The 14714-nt window shown below is 40.0% G+C and overlaps 1 protein-coding gene and 1 pseudogene across 1 annotated transcript; one reads left to right on the forward strand and one right to left on the reverse strand.

The window, feature by feature from the left end:
* The first annotated feature begins 475 nt into the window (after positions 1-475).
* On the forward strand, positions 476-4835 carry LOC116684757 (phenylethanolamine N-methyltransferase). Its single transcript, XM_032510190.1, has 3 exons — positions 476-739; positions 3456-3666; positions 4395-4835. The coding sequence occupies exons 1-3, from the start codon at positions 568-570 to the stop codon at positions 4813-4815; spliced, it is 804 nt and encodes a 267-aa protein (XP_032366081.1). The 5' UTR covers positions 476-567; the 3' UTR covers positions 4816-4835.
* A 338-nt stretch (positions 4836-5173) lies between these two features.
* On the reverse strand, positions 5174-9087 carry LOC116684756 (protein phosphatase 1 regulatory subunit 1B-like; annotated as a pseudogene).
* Between the last annotated feature and the right edge of the window lie 5627 nt (positions 9088-14714).

A 14714-nucleotide genomic window follows, 5' to 3' on the forward strand; every position in this document is an offset into this window, starting at 1 on the left:
TGATACTCAATACGGCTTCTCTCTGCGCCCTGTACGGCAACCTCTGACTTTGTAATCATCTACTATCGCCTGTCAACATAAGACACTTTTCTTTTCCCTTGCTACTACTCACAATTCCCCATCTCTCCACCACTCAACATCATTAAAGTAAAATTGCAACATGGAGATGGAGAAAAGCCTCTTTGTGTCTTTCGAACAGGGCATCCTGAGACAAAACTGGTCTATTGTTTGCATGTAAAAGGCCCTTTAGAATGATTGTGGAGATATGGCGGGCATCTGAGAGGTGGGTGGAAGACCTGAAAGCCATTGTGAGGAGTCCATTAGTGGGCCTAGTGTTGGAGGAAGCCCCTGTGATCTGATGGTATCAGCGCCTTAGGGCAGGGAACATGAACAGAACAAATGCTATCGAGTGGAACACTGGCCCAAAAACAGGATTGCTATCTCTGACCATGAAACTCAGAGTAGCCCAAAGCAAACACAAAATGACACAGACACACAGGTATATAAGCACCTGAAGGCTGACCAGTAAACAGAGGTGTTGGGTAGAGTCACAAAGACAACAGGAGGATGGAAGAAAAGGGAGCAGAGAAAGGAGTGGCGGCCATGGCAGCCTGCTACCAGGGATTTGATCCTGCTGCGTATCTGCAGTATAACTACACTCCACCACGGGCTGATTTTGAAAGAAAGGACAGCATTGTGCCGTGGAAACTGGCGTGCCTGCATAGAGCTTTCACTGAAGGTAAGGACACGGGTTAACTTCATTTAAATTTAGTTAAACATATTGCCTGATTACGATGAGGACCTCTTATGTTGCTGGTGTTTATTAAAATAGGTCATTGGTTGCAATGAGAATATATGTGTATGTGTGATTCAACACTAACAATTTGATTTCTATCAGAGGCAAATGTTTCAGATGTTGGGAACTTTTCTCTGTTATTCTCACTCTTTTTTTTGAAAATATGCAAAAGTTGGTGAATATAACTTTATTCTATTTATTTTATAGCTTTAAAGTGGGTCCAAACACTGTTCAAACCCAAAGATCTTTGTTTTTCTAAAACACAAGATTTTCAAACCTACTGAACATGTCAGGCTGAATTAAAGGGACCACTGTATAAAATGTCAAATAAATGTATTTATTTAGAATTTGATCCCATCAAAAACGTGATCTGGATTAAAGTTCTTCATTCAGAGTGATATAATCACAGCAAAGGGGTGCAACAATAGTAATAATGTATACTTTATTAATCCTGCAAGGGGAAATTACAACGTTTTCACTCTGTTGTTATTACACACATTACACACAGGCTTTACATTACACACAGGCACAGAATACAGTGTGACACTGTCCGTAGTTATTTTTTATTTAACTTTAATGAAATTCTTGAAGAATTAAGGTGATGAAGTAGAATAGAGAGCTGGACTCTGTTGGTGGTGTCAGAGAGGAGGAGGCTGTCCAAACTACATGTCATCTTGGACAGTGTTTCCCACCCACTCCATGACTTGCTGCTCAAACACAGGAGCACTTTCAGTGCAAGACTTATTCCCCCAAAATGCACCACAGAGCGCCACAGGAAGTCATTCCTGCCTGTGGCCATCAAACTTTATGACTCCTCCCTCTACATGTCTGACACACACACACTTAGTGAGTTTGATTCCTGGACAATATTATCTGTTTTGTGCAATAACACTGCTTAAAATTTGTGCAATACTCTGCTGCGACTATTTATTCAGTGTGCCGATGTGCTGCATAAGCAGCAATCGGCACAATGACTATTATTGCCCATACTTATTATTTCTTATTCTTAATCTTCCGCCAAATTTCGTCCCGCTACTAGTCCCAAAGCGTTGCCAACACGCGCACCACATTACACCGACATGTGGGTATTGATCGGGAATGGTGTGCTATGATTTTTCTAAGAGATGTGCCGCGCGGTTTTACCGAAATCGGCAAAAAAACGGCAAAGTTTTCTCATTGACTTGAATGGGAAATGTTCGGGAAAATCGCTCAACATCGCTCAAAACCCCCCCCTCTTTGGGACCGTGCTGTGTCGCCATACTTTAACGTAGAAACATGATTAAAAGTTTAAACCGAAGACAAGACTTTGGTGTTTATTGCGCTGAATGGGCGTTCAGATATCAAGCACGGTTACTCCAGAATCCCAGTTTACGTATCGTCCCGTTTTCAGACCGGCTCAGATTTTCCAATGTGTGTGTATGTGGCGGAATGTTCGGAGCTAGAGTGGGGGACAGAGTGGGGAGACTAAAAAAGTTATCTTTTTTTTTTCTCTATAACTTGCTCCCACGCCAACAATTCTAACTTGTCATGGACAATTTATACATCAAAACGTAGGTATTCTTGTCTAGTTTCATCCAATGTGCTCATTTATGTGATATGATGTATACTTTCCGCTCAGCGACCTTTCAAATGAGAACAGTTCCACATTTTCCTCCATTCACTGTAATGTTAAACATCGTCTACATTTCTGAGCAAAACGCAGAGCAAAGGACTTTTTTACATCGCTGATACGCCCACATTTTTAAGGTCATCCACATAAATTTTATATCAATACGTTCACAAAGGCCTCATGGTGCCCACGAGAACCTCAATTAATTGATATCTTGTATCCTTTTGGTGATATGATCATTTGTTTGAGAGCTTGATCAGTCTCTTAATAGCTGGTAACAGTAGGTGCCAGGTGCAGTCGTTAACTGACTACATATCAAAGAGATGACATCACAGAGATAACAGGCTTCCTATTGGTCCTTAGTAACCAGGCAACCATAGTCTGTATGTCTGTCTGTGGACATCTATCTGTCTCCCTCTCTCTCAGACACACACACAGACAGACACACACACACGTCCTAACATCTTAAATAGGTTTTAAAAAGTTATATCTCTGAAGGGTTAAGACACTTATTATTTTTTATTAACTTTTATAGCTGTTCGGATGTGCACCAAGTAGCAGGCACACTGATAAAATTTCTGCGGAATTTTCTAGTTCATTATTACTGTTCACCATTACAACTCCTTAATCATGTAAATACTGTATCATAAAAATTCCTTGAACTATGTAAATACTGTGCATGTCCACACTCCTTATATTACTTTATTTATATTTCTACTCTGATATTTATGTACTTTGTGCAACTGTAACACAGAATTTCCCTTTGGGGATCAATAAAGTATTTCTGATTCTGATTCTGAATAAAGGACAAAGTGTGATTAGACCTAACAGATGCTAATACCAAATACCTTTTGAAGTTTTCACAAAAATCATTAATCCAAGCTCTTTTCTCTTAAATCATTTTCATTTTATTAACATTCGGAAGTTGTGATTATGCAATAACTGTGAGATATCTGAATAGAAGCTGCATATTAATCAAGGCATTTTGGTAAAGAACTCTCACTTAGATCTTTCTCAGAGTCTTACATCTCCTCTCTCTGACCTTTCCAGGTGATGTGAGTGGTGAGCTGCTGGTGGACATAGGTTCGGGTCCCACCTTGTACCAGGTGCTGAGTGGCTGTGAGGTTTTCAACAAGGTGCTCCTCACAGATTTCCTGGAAGTGAACAGGCAGGAGCTGAGGGGCTGGCTCCAGGACGAGGGAGGCTGCAGCCTGGACTGGACCCCATACCTGCAGCACGTCTGCAAGCTGGAGGGACGACGGTACAACCAGATCCCTTTAAACTCAGTTTCAAAGACTTGAGATATCTTGAAATATCACTCACTACAAATGACAATGTTTAACTAGTATCATCTTCAGGAAATGGTTTATATTTGTAATGTACGGTGTTCTTTAGAGAGAAAATAAGAATGCTACTCTTTTCACTTTACATCGATTTTTTCATAGCATTCTAGAGTTCCTTTCTTTACTTTCTCCCTACTTGTGGCAACATCATTTTCCCTCAGACTTTGTTTCACAATTCAAAAAATCATCTTATTTCAAGGGTCACAAGAGCTCACATTTTATTCTGGCCCTCCTTTTTGAGTAATGAGTCATTCTTGTACTGCGCCTACTGAGACAATAATAAAAGTGCAAAGTACAGCTGAGGCTGATGACAATATCATTAGTTTTGTAAGTATTTGGTCATAAATCAGTAAGTCATGGACACATTTAGATTTTAGATTTTTTATGTCTGTACAACATTCTATGACAAATCATGCAAAGGTTGCTAAGATATTTCAATCAGGACCAAAGTGGTGGACCGAGTGACCAACAGACCTTCAATGTCATCCTTAGAGCTACGTCCTTAGCTATTGAACACCTAAATACCATCATGCAATGCAGTGTGCTTCCGAGTCAACACACAGTATGAAATACTTAACTAGTGAAATGCTGTATGCATTTACAATAGCCGTTTATATCTAATTTGATGATTCATTGCCTCTAACAGGCCCTCAGCTTGGACAGAGAAGGCTGCTAAGCTACGTCAGGTCATCATGGACATTGTCCCCATTGACGTGCACTGCCCTCAGCCTCTGGCCCTTGACATCCTTCCTTCAGCAGGGGCTGACTGTCTTGTGTCCTGCTTCTGTCTGGAGAGTGTCAGCCCTGACCTGGCTGCCTTCATCAGGGCCCTGGGCCACATTGGGAGGCTCCTGCGGCCTGGTGGCCACCTGCTGCTCATCGGAGCTCTGGGAGAAAGTTACTATTTTGGGGGGCCTGGGGTAAAGATCCCTGTGGTCCCACTGAATGAGGCCCAGGTCTGTGCTAGTTTGAAGGAGAGCGGCTACACCCTGATCAGGCTGGAGGTTTACACATTGCCTCAGGACATGAGGGTGGGGGTTGATGATGTGTCTGGGGTGTTTTTGTAAAGGCATGAAGGAATAAGTGTGAAAAAGAGGATAGATAACAGCTATTAAAGATTAAAGTGAGAAAGTAAGTATCCAGATAAAAAATATTATAGATTAGGCCGAGGTAAATGCAAGGGTTAGCATATTAGACAATGAGAAAATGGGCTAATTGTGATGCTAATAATACTCACTCATATTTGTTTTTTGGGGGATGAGAGGTTACTTAGATTGTGATCTTCAATCATTTAAATAGTTTTCAAACTAACTCTTAATGGACAAAAATGCAAGGCAAAAAAACATGTAAATGAAATATTTTACTTAATTTCCTCTGTCCAGTGAATGTCTTTTCTGAGGGTGAATAAGGTGACGGTTTTCTTTCTGTTAGAAATGTAATTACACATTGACCCCTGCAGTTCAAACACAGCAACTACAGCATCAAGAATGTAACGCTTCCAGCTTTTGATGATGAGTCACATGTTGTTTTGAAATTTCTGATAATATGAATAAAGACGCTAAAAGAATTTGTATTTCCTGTGTTCTTATCTCAGACTCATATTGCATAACAGCATCATATTGATTCAAACTTATTGTTGATATTAAAAAAGATGGGGATGAAGATTAGTGGAAGCAGTAAAAAATCTGATAATACAGCTAAAAGTTTGCTTTATTTTAAATGATCAAATTTAGATATGCATCTGAGAATATGATTGTATAATTAGAAGTACTGAACACCAGGTGTCATTACTCTGCCAACTTGAGTTGCTCCTCAAATATCAAGCCAAAAATATGTAAATGTATTCTGATTTTGCGAATACTTGTTGCTAATAGCCGTGGTAAAGAAGACATATATAGTCTGTGAACATCTGAGGCTGCTTACAAATGGACAAGAGCAAAGATTATAAAAGTGCAAAAAGGTGTTCAGGGTCTTCATTTAATAAATGTCAATGTCTGCTGTCATTTGCAATATCCAAATAAAGCCTTTTGTCTTTCTTTTCTTAGAAAAAAGATATGACTGGAGCATTTTACATTCCTACAGATTCCTTTTACAGACATACAATCACACAAATACCAACAACAACCCATTATAATTGTTTGATTAGCAACCAAAACAAAACAAAACATTTATATACAAGGTCAATAATGAACCTATACACTCATCATATACATTGTTTAAAGAAAATAGGTCTTCTTTCAGTCTCCATCGATCATCTTTGCCGTCACAAACACATAATGCTTGCTCATCGCCGTGTTACAAAAAAGCCTGTTCATAATATGACACCATAAAAACTGTGCTGCATTTTTGTGATTCGTTGGATTAGTCGGATATTATTTAATCTGGTCTGCTGTGGCTGTGGCAGCGCTCAAAACGTCTGTAAGCCATACTCTGATTTCCTTGACCTTGGATGCAAACGTCTACAAAGTTGAAGATAGCCAATTGAAAAGAGTTGTGTACTAACTTTGTAAGCAGCCCTACAGTTCCTTAGCTAAATTCCAATAAGGATTGACTCTGCTATATAACTGTGTACTGTATACTAAAATAACCCCATAACGGCCCTAAAACTTTTATGCATTTTGACCATCACACTACAGATAAAACAGAATCTTACATATATGTAAAATATGCATAAGATGGTTTATACTGTGTGTTATTTCATCTTATCTTGAGCTGTGTGCATCATACGCTCTTTACAATTGTTCTTGAGGTGTGTTTTTTTACGACCAGTGTCATTATGTTCCATGCCCTGGAACAAAATCTGATTTTTTACACTTGGATATAGTTTTCTGGAAAAACTACCCAAAGTCCCAGAATGCTGTTGAATCCTGAACCTAAAAAAACAAACATGTATTTGCTTGAGAAAATGCAGTTCTCATGTTTCTTGTGCATTGTCCTTGGCTGATTGGAATTGCAGCCCTGGCCATACGTTAAACTTTTCCATATACTTGGTCCTTCATATTCTGACCTTCAATGTCTGTCTGTTTTCCTCTCTCTCTGTCTCTCTCTCTCTCTCTGTATCTCTTTTCCACATTCAACTTTTGTCACATGCATGCACACACTCACAGACCCAAATAACACACACCCATGCAGGCACACACACAATGCCCGTACAGTACGTGTGCAATGCAACACTGTTCCACACTTACACCATGTCTCCATCTGAGCCCTATTCTTTTGTCATTCTCCTTTTACATCCTCTCTCTCTTGGCCTCCTCTGTGTCTCCGTGGTGACGGCTGAGATGACCACTTCCTGTCAACTGTAGGTGGAGCACACTGATCCCTGAGAGGTTTGCTTTCTTCCCTTAGATCTGACAAGAAAGGCATTTCCAAAGTGTAAGCAATGTCGATGTGTGGCACAAATGCCAGTACAGTATATGAAAGAAAAATGGCATAATGTGAAAGACCGTCCAGTGTGACCCACCTGTAGCTGAGGCTGTCTGCTGGCTCTCTTTCTCGCGTTCCTCCTCTTCCTCCCAGAAGAGGGATCCTCTTTGTCCACAGAAGACATGTCTAGGGAGGCCAGGTGGGCCTGGCACATCCTCTGGACAGCTGAAATACAAACAAGATAAAGAATAAAGGAGCACTGCGCCGATTTTACAAATAAAATCTATTAATGGACAGAAGATGGATGGATGAATGTTTGGAAGAGATAATTTATGGTTTTGTTTTGATATTCTTTTTGCTAATCAATAATAGTACTTTATAGTAGTTTTACCCCTTTGATATTTTCTCCCAAAACCCAAACTAAAACTTGGTAGATCTTTGAACAGGCCATTCCACTCGGTTGAATATATCCCTGATGGATGTGGTTGGGTGTGGTCAGAAATGTGCTTTGTTGCACCTGTAACCACACCCAACAGTGATGTCATGGAGTCGAGTACACTGCTGCAAGGTGAAAAGTTAAAGTTGATAATATGTGGTGAGATCTAGTATTATCAATTCTGAAATGAAGAGATACAAAAAGTGTAGGCACGTTGTTAAAATGCAATTAATCACACCAATACACTTTCAGTAAAACAATGTAGACATTGATCGTAAGGGTAAAATAATGATGTTTTGTGTGTTTAAGTTTTGTGACTCTGGTTGTAGCCGTGTATATGTGAGACCATGTTGCAGCTGTGTGCCCATCCTATAATCCAGGATGATCCTGAACAGACTCACAGCTGTGTCTGCTCGTAATCTCACACAACACACACACACACACACACACACACAACACACACACACACACACACACCACACACACACACACACACACACACACACACACACACACACACACACACCTCACTGTGTTTTTTGGATAAACACATTCCAAACAGATATAAACACATGCAGTTGCCACAGCAGAATTAGATCTCACAAATGATTTTATTTTGTGTCATTTGTTATGTGAATTCAAACACACATTTAAATATATTAAAAACAGTGTGTTTACCTTTAAGTGAGGGTGGATGGTAGGTTGTGTGAACCAGGTTGGCTTTCAAGGCTCCATTTTCCCCCAGAACCCACTATAGAAGTAAAGCAACCAAATCACGGTTTACAGATATTGGATATATGTACAGTAATACCCAACACTAACCCACGGTGCTGTAGAATGAGATACATCTTGGACTATAGTAAATTGTTATTAATTCATAATTTTTTAACTGTTAACATTATAGTAGAAAGGAAGTAAAGATGAGACATTCTTTCAGATGAAAAAAAACAAAACAAAACAATAGAAATAAAACAATAGTACACACGATCTGGTCTACCTGGTGAGGGCCGTGTTTTCCTCTGGGGATGGTGGTTCTGTCATCTAAAGAGTGTGGCTGGTGTCGGCCTCCGACGTCGAATCTTAGCAAAGAGAAAAAGAGAGAGTCTGTCAAACCATGCTATGCTAAGCGAACCCCTAACAAAGACAGCCCCATCTAAAGGAACAAGGTCAGACTGATACCAACAGTCTTTATGTAGCCTTGCGGTTCTGACGTACGTAATGTCTCCAGAGGATTTTTTTCTGTGACAACTATGCAATGAGAAAATGCATATCATTGCGTAACAACATTTTTAAAATGTTGTCCAGATTGTTCCTGAAAGTGGATTACATCTTGTTATAGATGGAGGCTGCCTGGATATTTAAATGTGCGTAGTATTACACTACATGTTCCCATCACTTGGTCGTAATCATTTAGGTTTTTCAATTATTCTTTCCAGTGTTATTTCACCATCAAATGCATGTCCACTTCTACTTAAACTGCCTTGAACAATCTTGCATCATACCACCAAATAATAATAGCCTTCTTACCATCACTCATTGGCGGTGGGTGGTTCACAGTTTAAATATAGGTGTTCTGTTTGTTTTTTTATGCCATTCAGCATCACTTATTGGTGGAGAGTGTCTCTCCAACTAAAGCAATTTTTCAGTTACTATTTAAGTATATAAGCTATAACCGCACTATGCAAGTTTGCCAGATTGGGTAGCAGATCTGTGGTTCCAGTGAGACATAATGGGACAATTCTGCCTCCAACCTGTGGGGGGACCGAAGTGTGAAAGGTTCTCTAGTTTTGCTTTAAAGTACTCCTTACATGTTAATGCATCAATAATATAACATACAGGAAACGCTCTGCATTATAAGTACTTTTACTTGTAAGTACATTCTGTTGCCAATACTTCAGTTATTTTCTGAAATGTTATTTTCACCTATTGTTATGATTTAAATCCAAGCAACGCCAACCCTTGATTATTTATAGTAAAAGGATTAACAATAATAAAACACCTCCTTCTGACTAACAATAACTAAGTGTTATGAAATATACAATAGATGCATCACTCTCTCTCTCTCTATTTTCTAACGTGTTATGGTAATAAGATTGTTGTGTGATACAAGGGCCTGCCAAGCCAATCACAGCTGAGCGTGTAGGCATAAAATGTGTGGGCAGCTTTTTTGACTCTGGAGTAACTCACTAGTGTCCTGAATCTGCCTCTTTCTGCGTGCTGAAATCATACATATTCATTATTCAGACACTGGAACTAAATACGCTGCACGTTGTGGGGGAACAAATTTAAATGAATTACAAGGCATCCAATTAGAGGTTTAAAATGTTTCAACATAACAATTCAATGCAGTACTCTAACAAACTCATATAGACACGCTTACACACACATCTCTTAGGGGAAAAAAATGTGCGTAAAAGGTAACCCCCTGTCTGAGAGCCTTTTCAGACACAGTGAACTTTTCTGAGTGTTTTGTTAACATGGTTATCAGAAGGTCAAGCACCTACAGGCCCACGGTATTTTCATCAGGTTGTCACCCTTCATGTCTGAAATGCCTATTACGGTAACACCTGTGCCAGCTCAGTGAAGCTGCACTGCACGGCTGCCGGTTGGTTTGATTTGTAACTGATTCGTTTCACATTTCTCAGCACGTACAGCTAGCTGGTATAGATTCAATTCCCTGGTTTTGTGTTTACTTAGGGCACTCTTTTGCTTGAATAGGCTAAATGTGATGATATAACTCTATCATAAAGCCAAGTGAGCAATTACCTCCTGCATTGTAGAAATAAGCTACTATTGAAGATTTGTTTTGTCCAGAGTTGAGTTAGTTGTTTTTTTTATACACGTATTGAACCTGTCATCACGATTTCTTACACAGATATTATTACTGGCCCAACAATGTTTCAATCATTGACTTTGGTTTAGGATGACGGCTCACAAAATATCTGATGTAGATGGCTTAACAAGCTATTTTCACAAGTTAAGGGACCACAGAAACTTGTTTTTAGGTAATTTGAGTTCACAGCGATCTCTAATCAAATAGCTAACTGTGAACAAACATTTATTAACATGTCTGTTTCAAAGGTCTTCCCCACAAAATTGACAGTGTGATGCATTTGTCTATATCAACGACAAATCATTTAGGGGATTGCTCGAGTAACAACGGAAGATTTTTTTTTCTTCATTTTTTGGCCGAATATCCCTCACCTTCCACCTCTTTGAGTTGGCATTCTAAACTCCAGTCGATTTATGAGGATTATGGTTAACTGCTCTTGAGATCTCAGCATGGTAAATTGAGACAGCCAGCTAGACTATCTGTCCAATCTGAGTTTTCTGTTGAGTGACTAAAACAACTTTCAAACACACCAAAACAAGTTTCTTCCCAAGGCAATTTTGCAGAGGTACCGTTATTCCGTCCGGTGCTTAGCCCAAGGCGATTGGGATTAGTTTAAAGAATGCCAATACACCAGAGGACGTTTTTCTCCCATCTCGGAACGCTGTGTGAACTAGCCAGACCCTTCTCCGCAGCGCTGTAGAGGAAGGTCTGGCAATGCGAGACTAGATGTGTTTAAAAAAACTATTTAAACAGTAATGAAACCCACTAAAAACGCTTTTCATACATCTTTACAGTAAACACTGATCTTTAAAAACCGCCCTAATGTTTTTTACTGTTAGTAGCACACGTATCTGTGCATTCACTGAAATATCCTTCAAGGTTTTACACACCATCATTGTGTTGTTAAAGGCTGTTGTGTAAAGTTAGGTATATCCCGTAAGTAATTTTGGTTTAAGCAGTCACACAACCCATGCCGTGGCCAGTGACGCTGAGGACAGATGGACAAAATACTACTCCAACTGTGCACGTCTGATCCGTCAATGCATTGTCTGTTATTATTTTTCTGAGAACAATCAAGCAAAAGTTAGAAATGTAGCAGCTACAACCTCACTGTCACTTCACGGTAGTGCCTGCATCATAAATCATTAATCCCCCACCTTAGTTTGGATAGGTAGGATGACCTTCGTGGTTACATAATGTTCAACTTCAATGCATTAATCTGGTAGTTTATAATGCACATTGGCACCGCTGGGTGGGTACAGTGTCCTGAGGACCTCTTCATAGAGAAACAACCTATCCACTTAACATTAAGACCATGCAGTGAAACATAAATCCTTTGCAGTATTTGTTTTTGTACAAGGCTTTCAATTTATTCTGTGAATAATCCTGTGTAGAGCTTGATTTGACGTTCAAGAAACATAACGAGATTGAGACTTTCATTTGTTTCCAGTGAGGAATTTCTAAAAATAAATAAAAAATAGGTGAGAGTTGATTAAAGAACATTACCCATTTTTAACCCTTATCAACCAGGCAGAAGGACTGCATATATACACAGACTACACCTGGAATTGGAAACCTCCCATTGCAAGTATCTACGTTTAGCTGGAGTTACGGTGTCCTATTCAATGGAAAGCAAATGTGTTATTTCCTGTTTCCAGCTAGCAAGACATTCTCTCTGGTCTGGTACATTGTAAATAGAACTAATGTGTTAACATGTGTGGAATGAAGTATGCTTGGTTGGGTAGAAAAGAGACCCTACTGGACTCTAGAGCTTTGGTTGTGCTGCAGTGAAAATGTGTTCTTATCATTAGCTGTCCTTGCCCTCAGGCCTCAGGCATCCACAGCTAATCTCTTTGGTTTTAATCAGTAATTTCCTTGTCTGATGTTTATTCTCTCATCCCTTTTCTTAAATGCCCTCTGTCAATTATCTTTCTCTATTTTCCCTCACTCTTGTCCCCAACACTTTGTTTAATTTAGACCTTCTCACTCTTTCCATTTATCTCTCAGCCTGTCTCTGTTCCCATGCTACTGCTTGTCAATTTTATGGCTGCGTTTTGAAAATGTTGCACACAAGAACTCAGCTGACCCTCACATGTACCCTGGTTTCAGTCACTATCAGTGGGAATGTGCATCAGGGTCAGCGTTTGATAAGGGCAACAAAAGGACAAGATACTGTTGAGCAAAGCTCACAGGGCTGCATGAGAAGGCTATCGATTTGAAAACGACATTCAAGCTTGATGATTCATTAATCAAATCCTCAGAATCAAAACGGTAGATTATAGGGCAGGTGGCAAATGACAGGTGCATTTGTGAAAGTTAAATCTCCAGGGTGGTTTGTAAAAAAAGTGAAAAAAAAGCATCTGGTCAGCTACTGCTGATTATTGACATGCTAGGGTCAATAATCAAGGAGAGTCGTGGTTGGCTGCATTCAGACACATCTCAAGTACAGTTGAGTCGCATCCCCATGACATGACCATTAGGCAGTTAGGGTGGCAGCCTACACTGCAATGGTGAGTAGGGAAATAAGAAAGAGAAACATCAAACAGAGGTTATCATGTAGGCAGCGTAATCATGCATTAACAAAATGAATTTCAGCTGAATCATCCCCCTCAACTGGATCTGTGGTATGTTAAGCATTGAGGAAATTCCTCAAATCAGCAGCAGATTTTTTCTCCACTAGGATTTTTAGCAACAGGTGATCTTATAAGAGACCTAGGGTCGCTTTGGTGAGCTTCACCAGGAATGCTATTGCTTTTATTCCCATTATATTTGTGCCAGAAGATTTGCAGTAATCTTCCTGAGATTCCAAATTGCCAGGAGGTCTTATAGCGAAAGAACTGACTAGGCTCAAATGATGCTGTTAATGAGCATTTAAGGGTTGAAATGTATGTAGAAAAGGTCAATAATCGAAGACGTTGGCATTAATGAGCAACACTGTAAAACCTTTCCGGTTAGTTTGTTTCAGTACAATGACAAATTTCCACTGGGTTATTAAATCAACACATTAGTAACAGTTGCTTTAACCCAAATACTGTGCAGATGTGACACTTTGGGTTGCTTAAAAAAAGCAAATGTAGAAATGAAAGGGTAAAAGAAAGTATCCAAAGCCAGAGAGACTGCAAGTTAAGCTGTAAACAACAGATGTGTGAGAAATATTTGAGTGCCAGCTATTATTGATTTATTAGTTTATTTTTCGCATTTCAGCCTGAAACAAGCTCTCCTAGCAGATGCACTGTGAAATCTCAAAATCTTGGGAGGAAATGAGATATTGCACCTGGTCTCTAATATTATTTCCCTATGGGTTATCTGTCAGTAAGGCATGAACGGCTTTTGACTCAAAAGCGGAAGAAATTAACCTTTTATTTGCAGGGGAATTGTGTCCAAAAGTTATCTCTCAGTGTTACACCAATGTCCTTTATGGGCTGTTGCTGCTGAATAAATGCTAGCTGCATCCATACTGCACAGGCCAACATTATTCCTGTTCACACTGCACTATTTCACTAACATAGCGTCTGATGTCAGCTTTTTTCACCTGCATTTGCTTTGGAATCGTTCAGCATTTATTGCACTTACCCACCTCTTCGAAAAATATGACTAACAATGTGACCTTCTATATTTTGTTTCACAGATGTGGTAAGGGCATTATTGCTCAGGCACATAATCTCCCTTTTAATATAACTAACGGTTAGCATCTCCCACTTCCTGCTCCTCCGCCTCCTCTTCCGCCACCCCGGCTACTTTTGAAGGCAGAGATTCCTCATCACTTTTGGGGCTTCCAAAAACTGATGCTGCACAGCTCACATTAATCCCAGTGCTGCCCGCAGACAGAGTAACACCCAATGCCCTGCAAAGTTGTGCTAGACTGGTTATGTAACTGTCTGTCAGTGGCCAGGCCTGATGCTTCAGATGCTATACAGAGGAGGTTACACTCACTTTTGTGATAAAAGTCGGATCAAAGTTAGAAGCAGACATGTTGATCATTACTTTTATCTGTTTTGTCAGGTAGCTCGACACAGTAGTGTGTGTGAGTGTGTGATTAGATGTGTTAGGCTGCACAACGACACAAGCCTGAAACAGGTTTTGGTATATGACTGACCTAAGTTGACCCTCATTCTTACACACACACACACACACACACCACACACACACAACCCACACACACACACACACACACACACACACCACACACACACACCCAGAGAAGGCTCTTACCATCTCCACCTTCGCGGGTCCAGCTGGGTGGGCACGGAGGAGGGCACGGAGAACTGATCTTCCTTCTCGCATCTTTGTCTGCCTCCGTGTCTACGGCAGCAGCGGGTCCATGGCATCCA

This window comes from Etheostoma spectabile, unplaced genomic scaffold (genome assembly GCF_008692095.1).
Source record: "Etheostoma spectabile isolate EspeVRDwgs_2016 unplaced genomic scaffold, UIUC_Espe_1.0 scaffold00569284, whole genome shotgun sequence".
Classification (NCBI taxonomy): domain Eukaryota; kingdom Metazoa; phylum Chordata; class Actinopteri; order Perciformes; family Percidae; genus Etheostoma; species Etheostoma spectabile.

Bases quoted from the DNA above. Each gene is read 5' to 3' on its own strand.
- LOC116684757 (XM_032510190.1), top strand. From the start codon at position 568: ATGGAAGAAAAGGGAGCAGAGAAAGGAGTGGCGGCCATGGCAGCCTGC. The intron at 740-3,455 runs GTAAGGACACGG...TGACCTTTCCAG, and splicing joins GCATAGAGCTTTCACTGAAG to GTGATGTGAGTGGTGAGCTG. The intron at 3,667-4,394 runs GTACAACCAGAT...TGCCTCTAACAG, and splicing joins TGCAAGCTGGAGGGACGACG to GCCCTCAGCTTGGACAGAGA.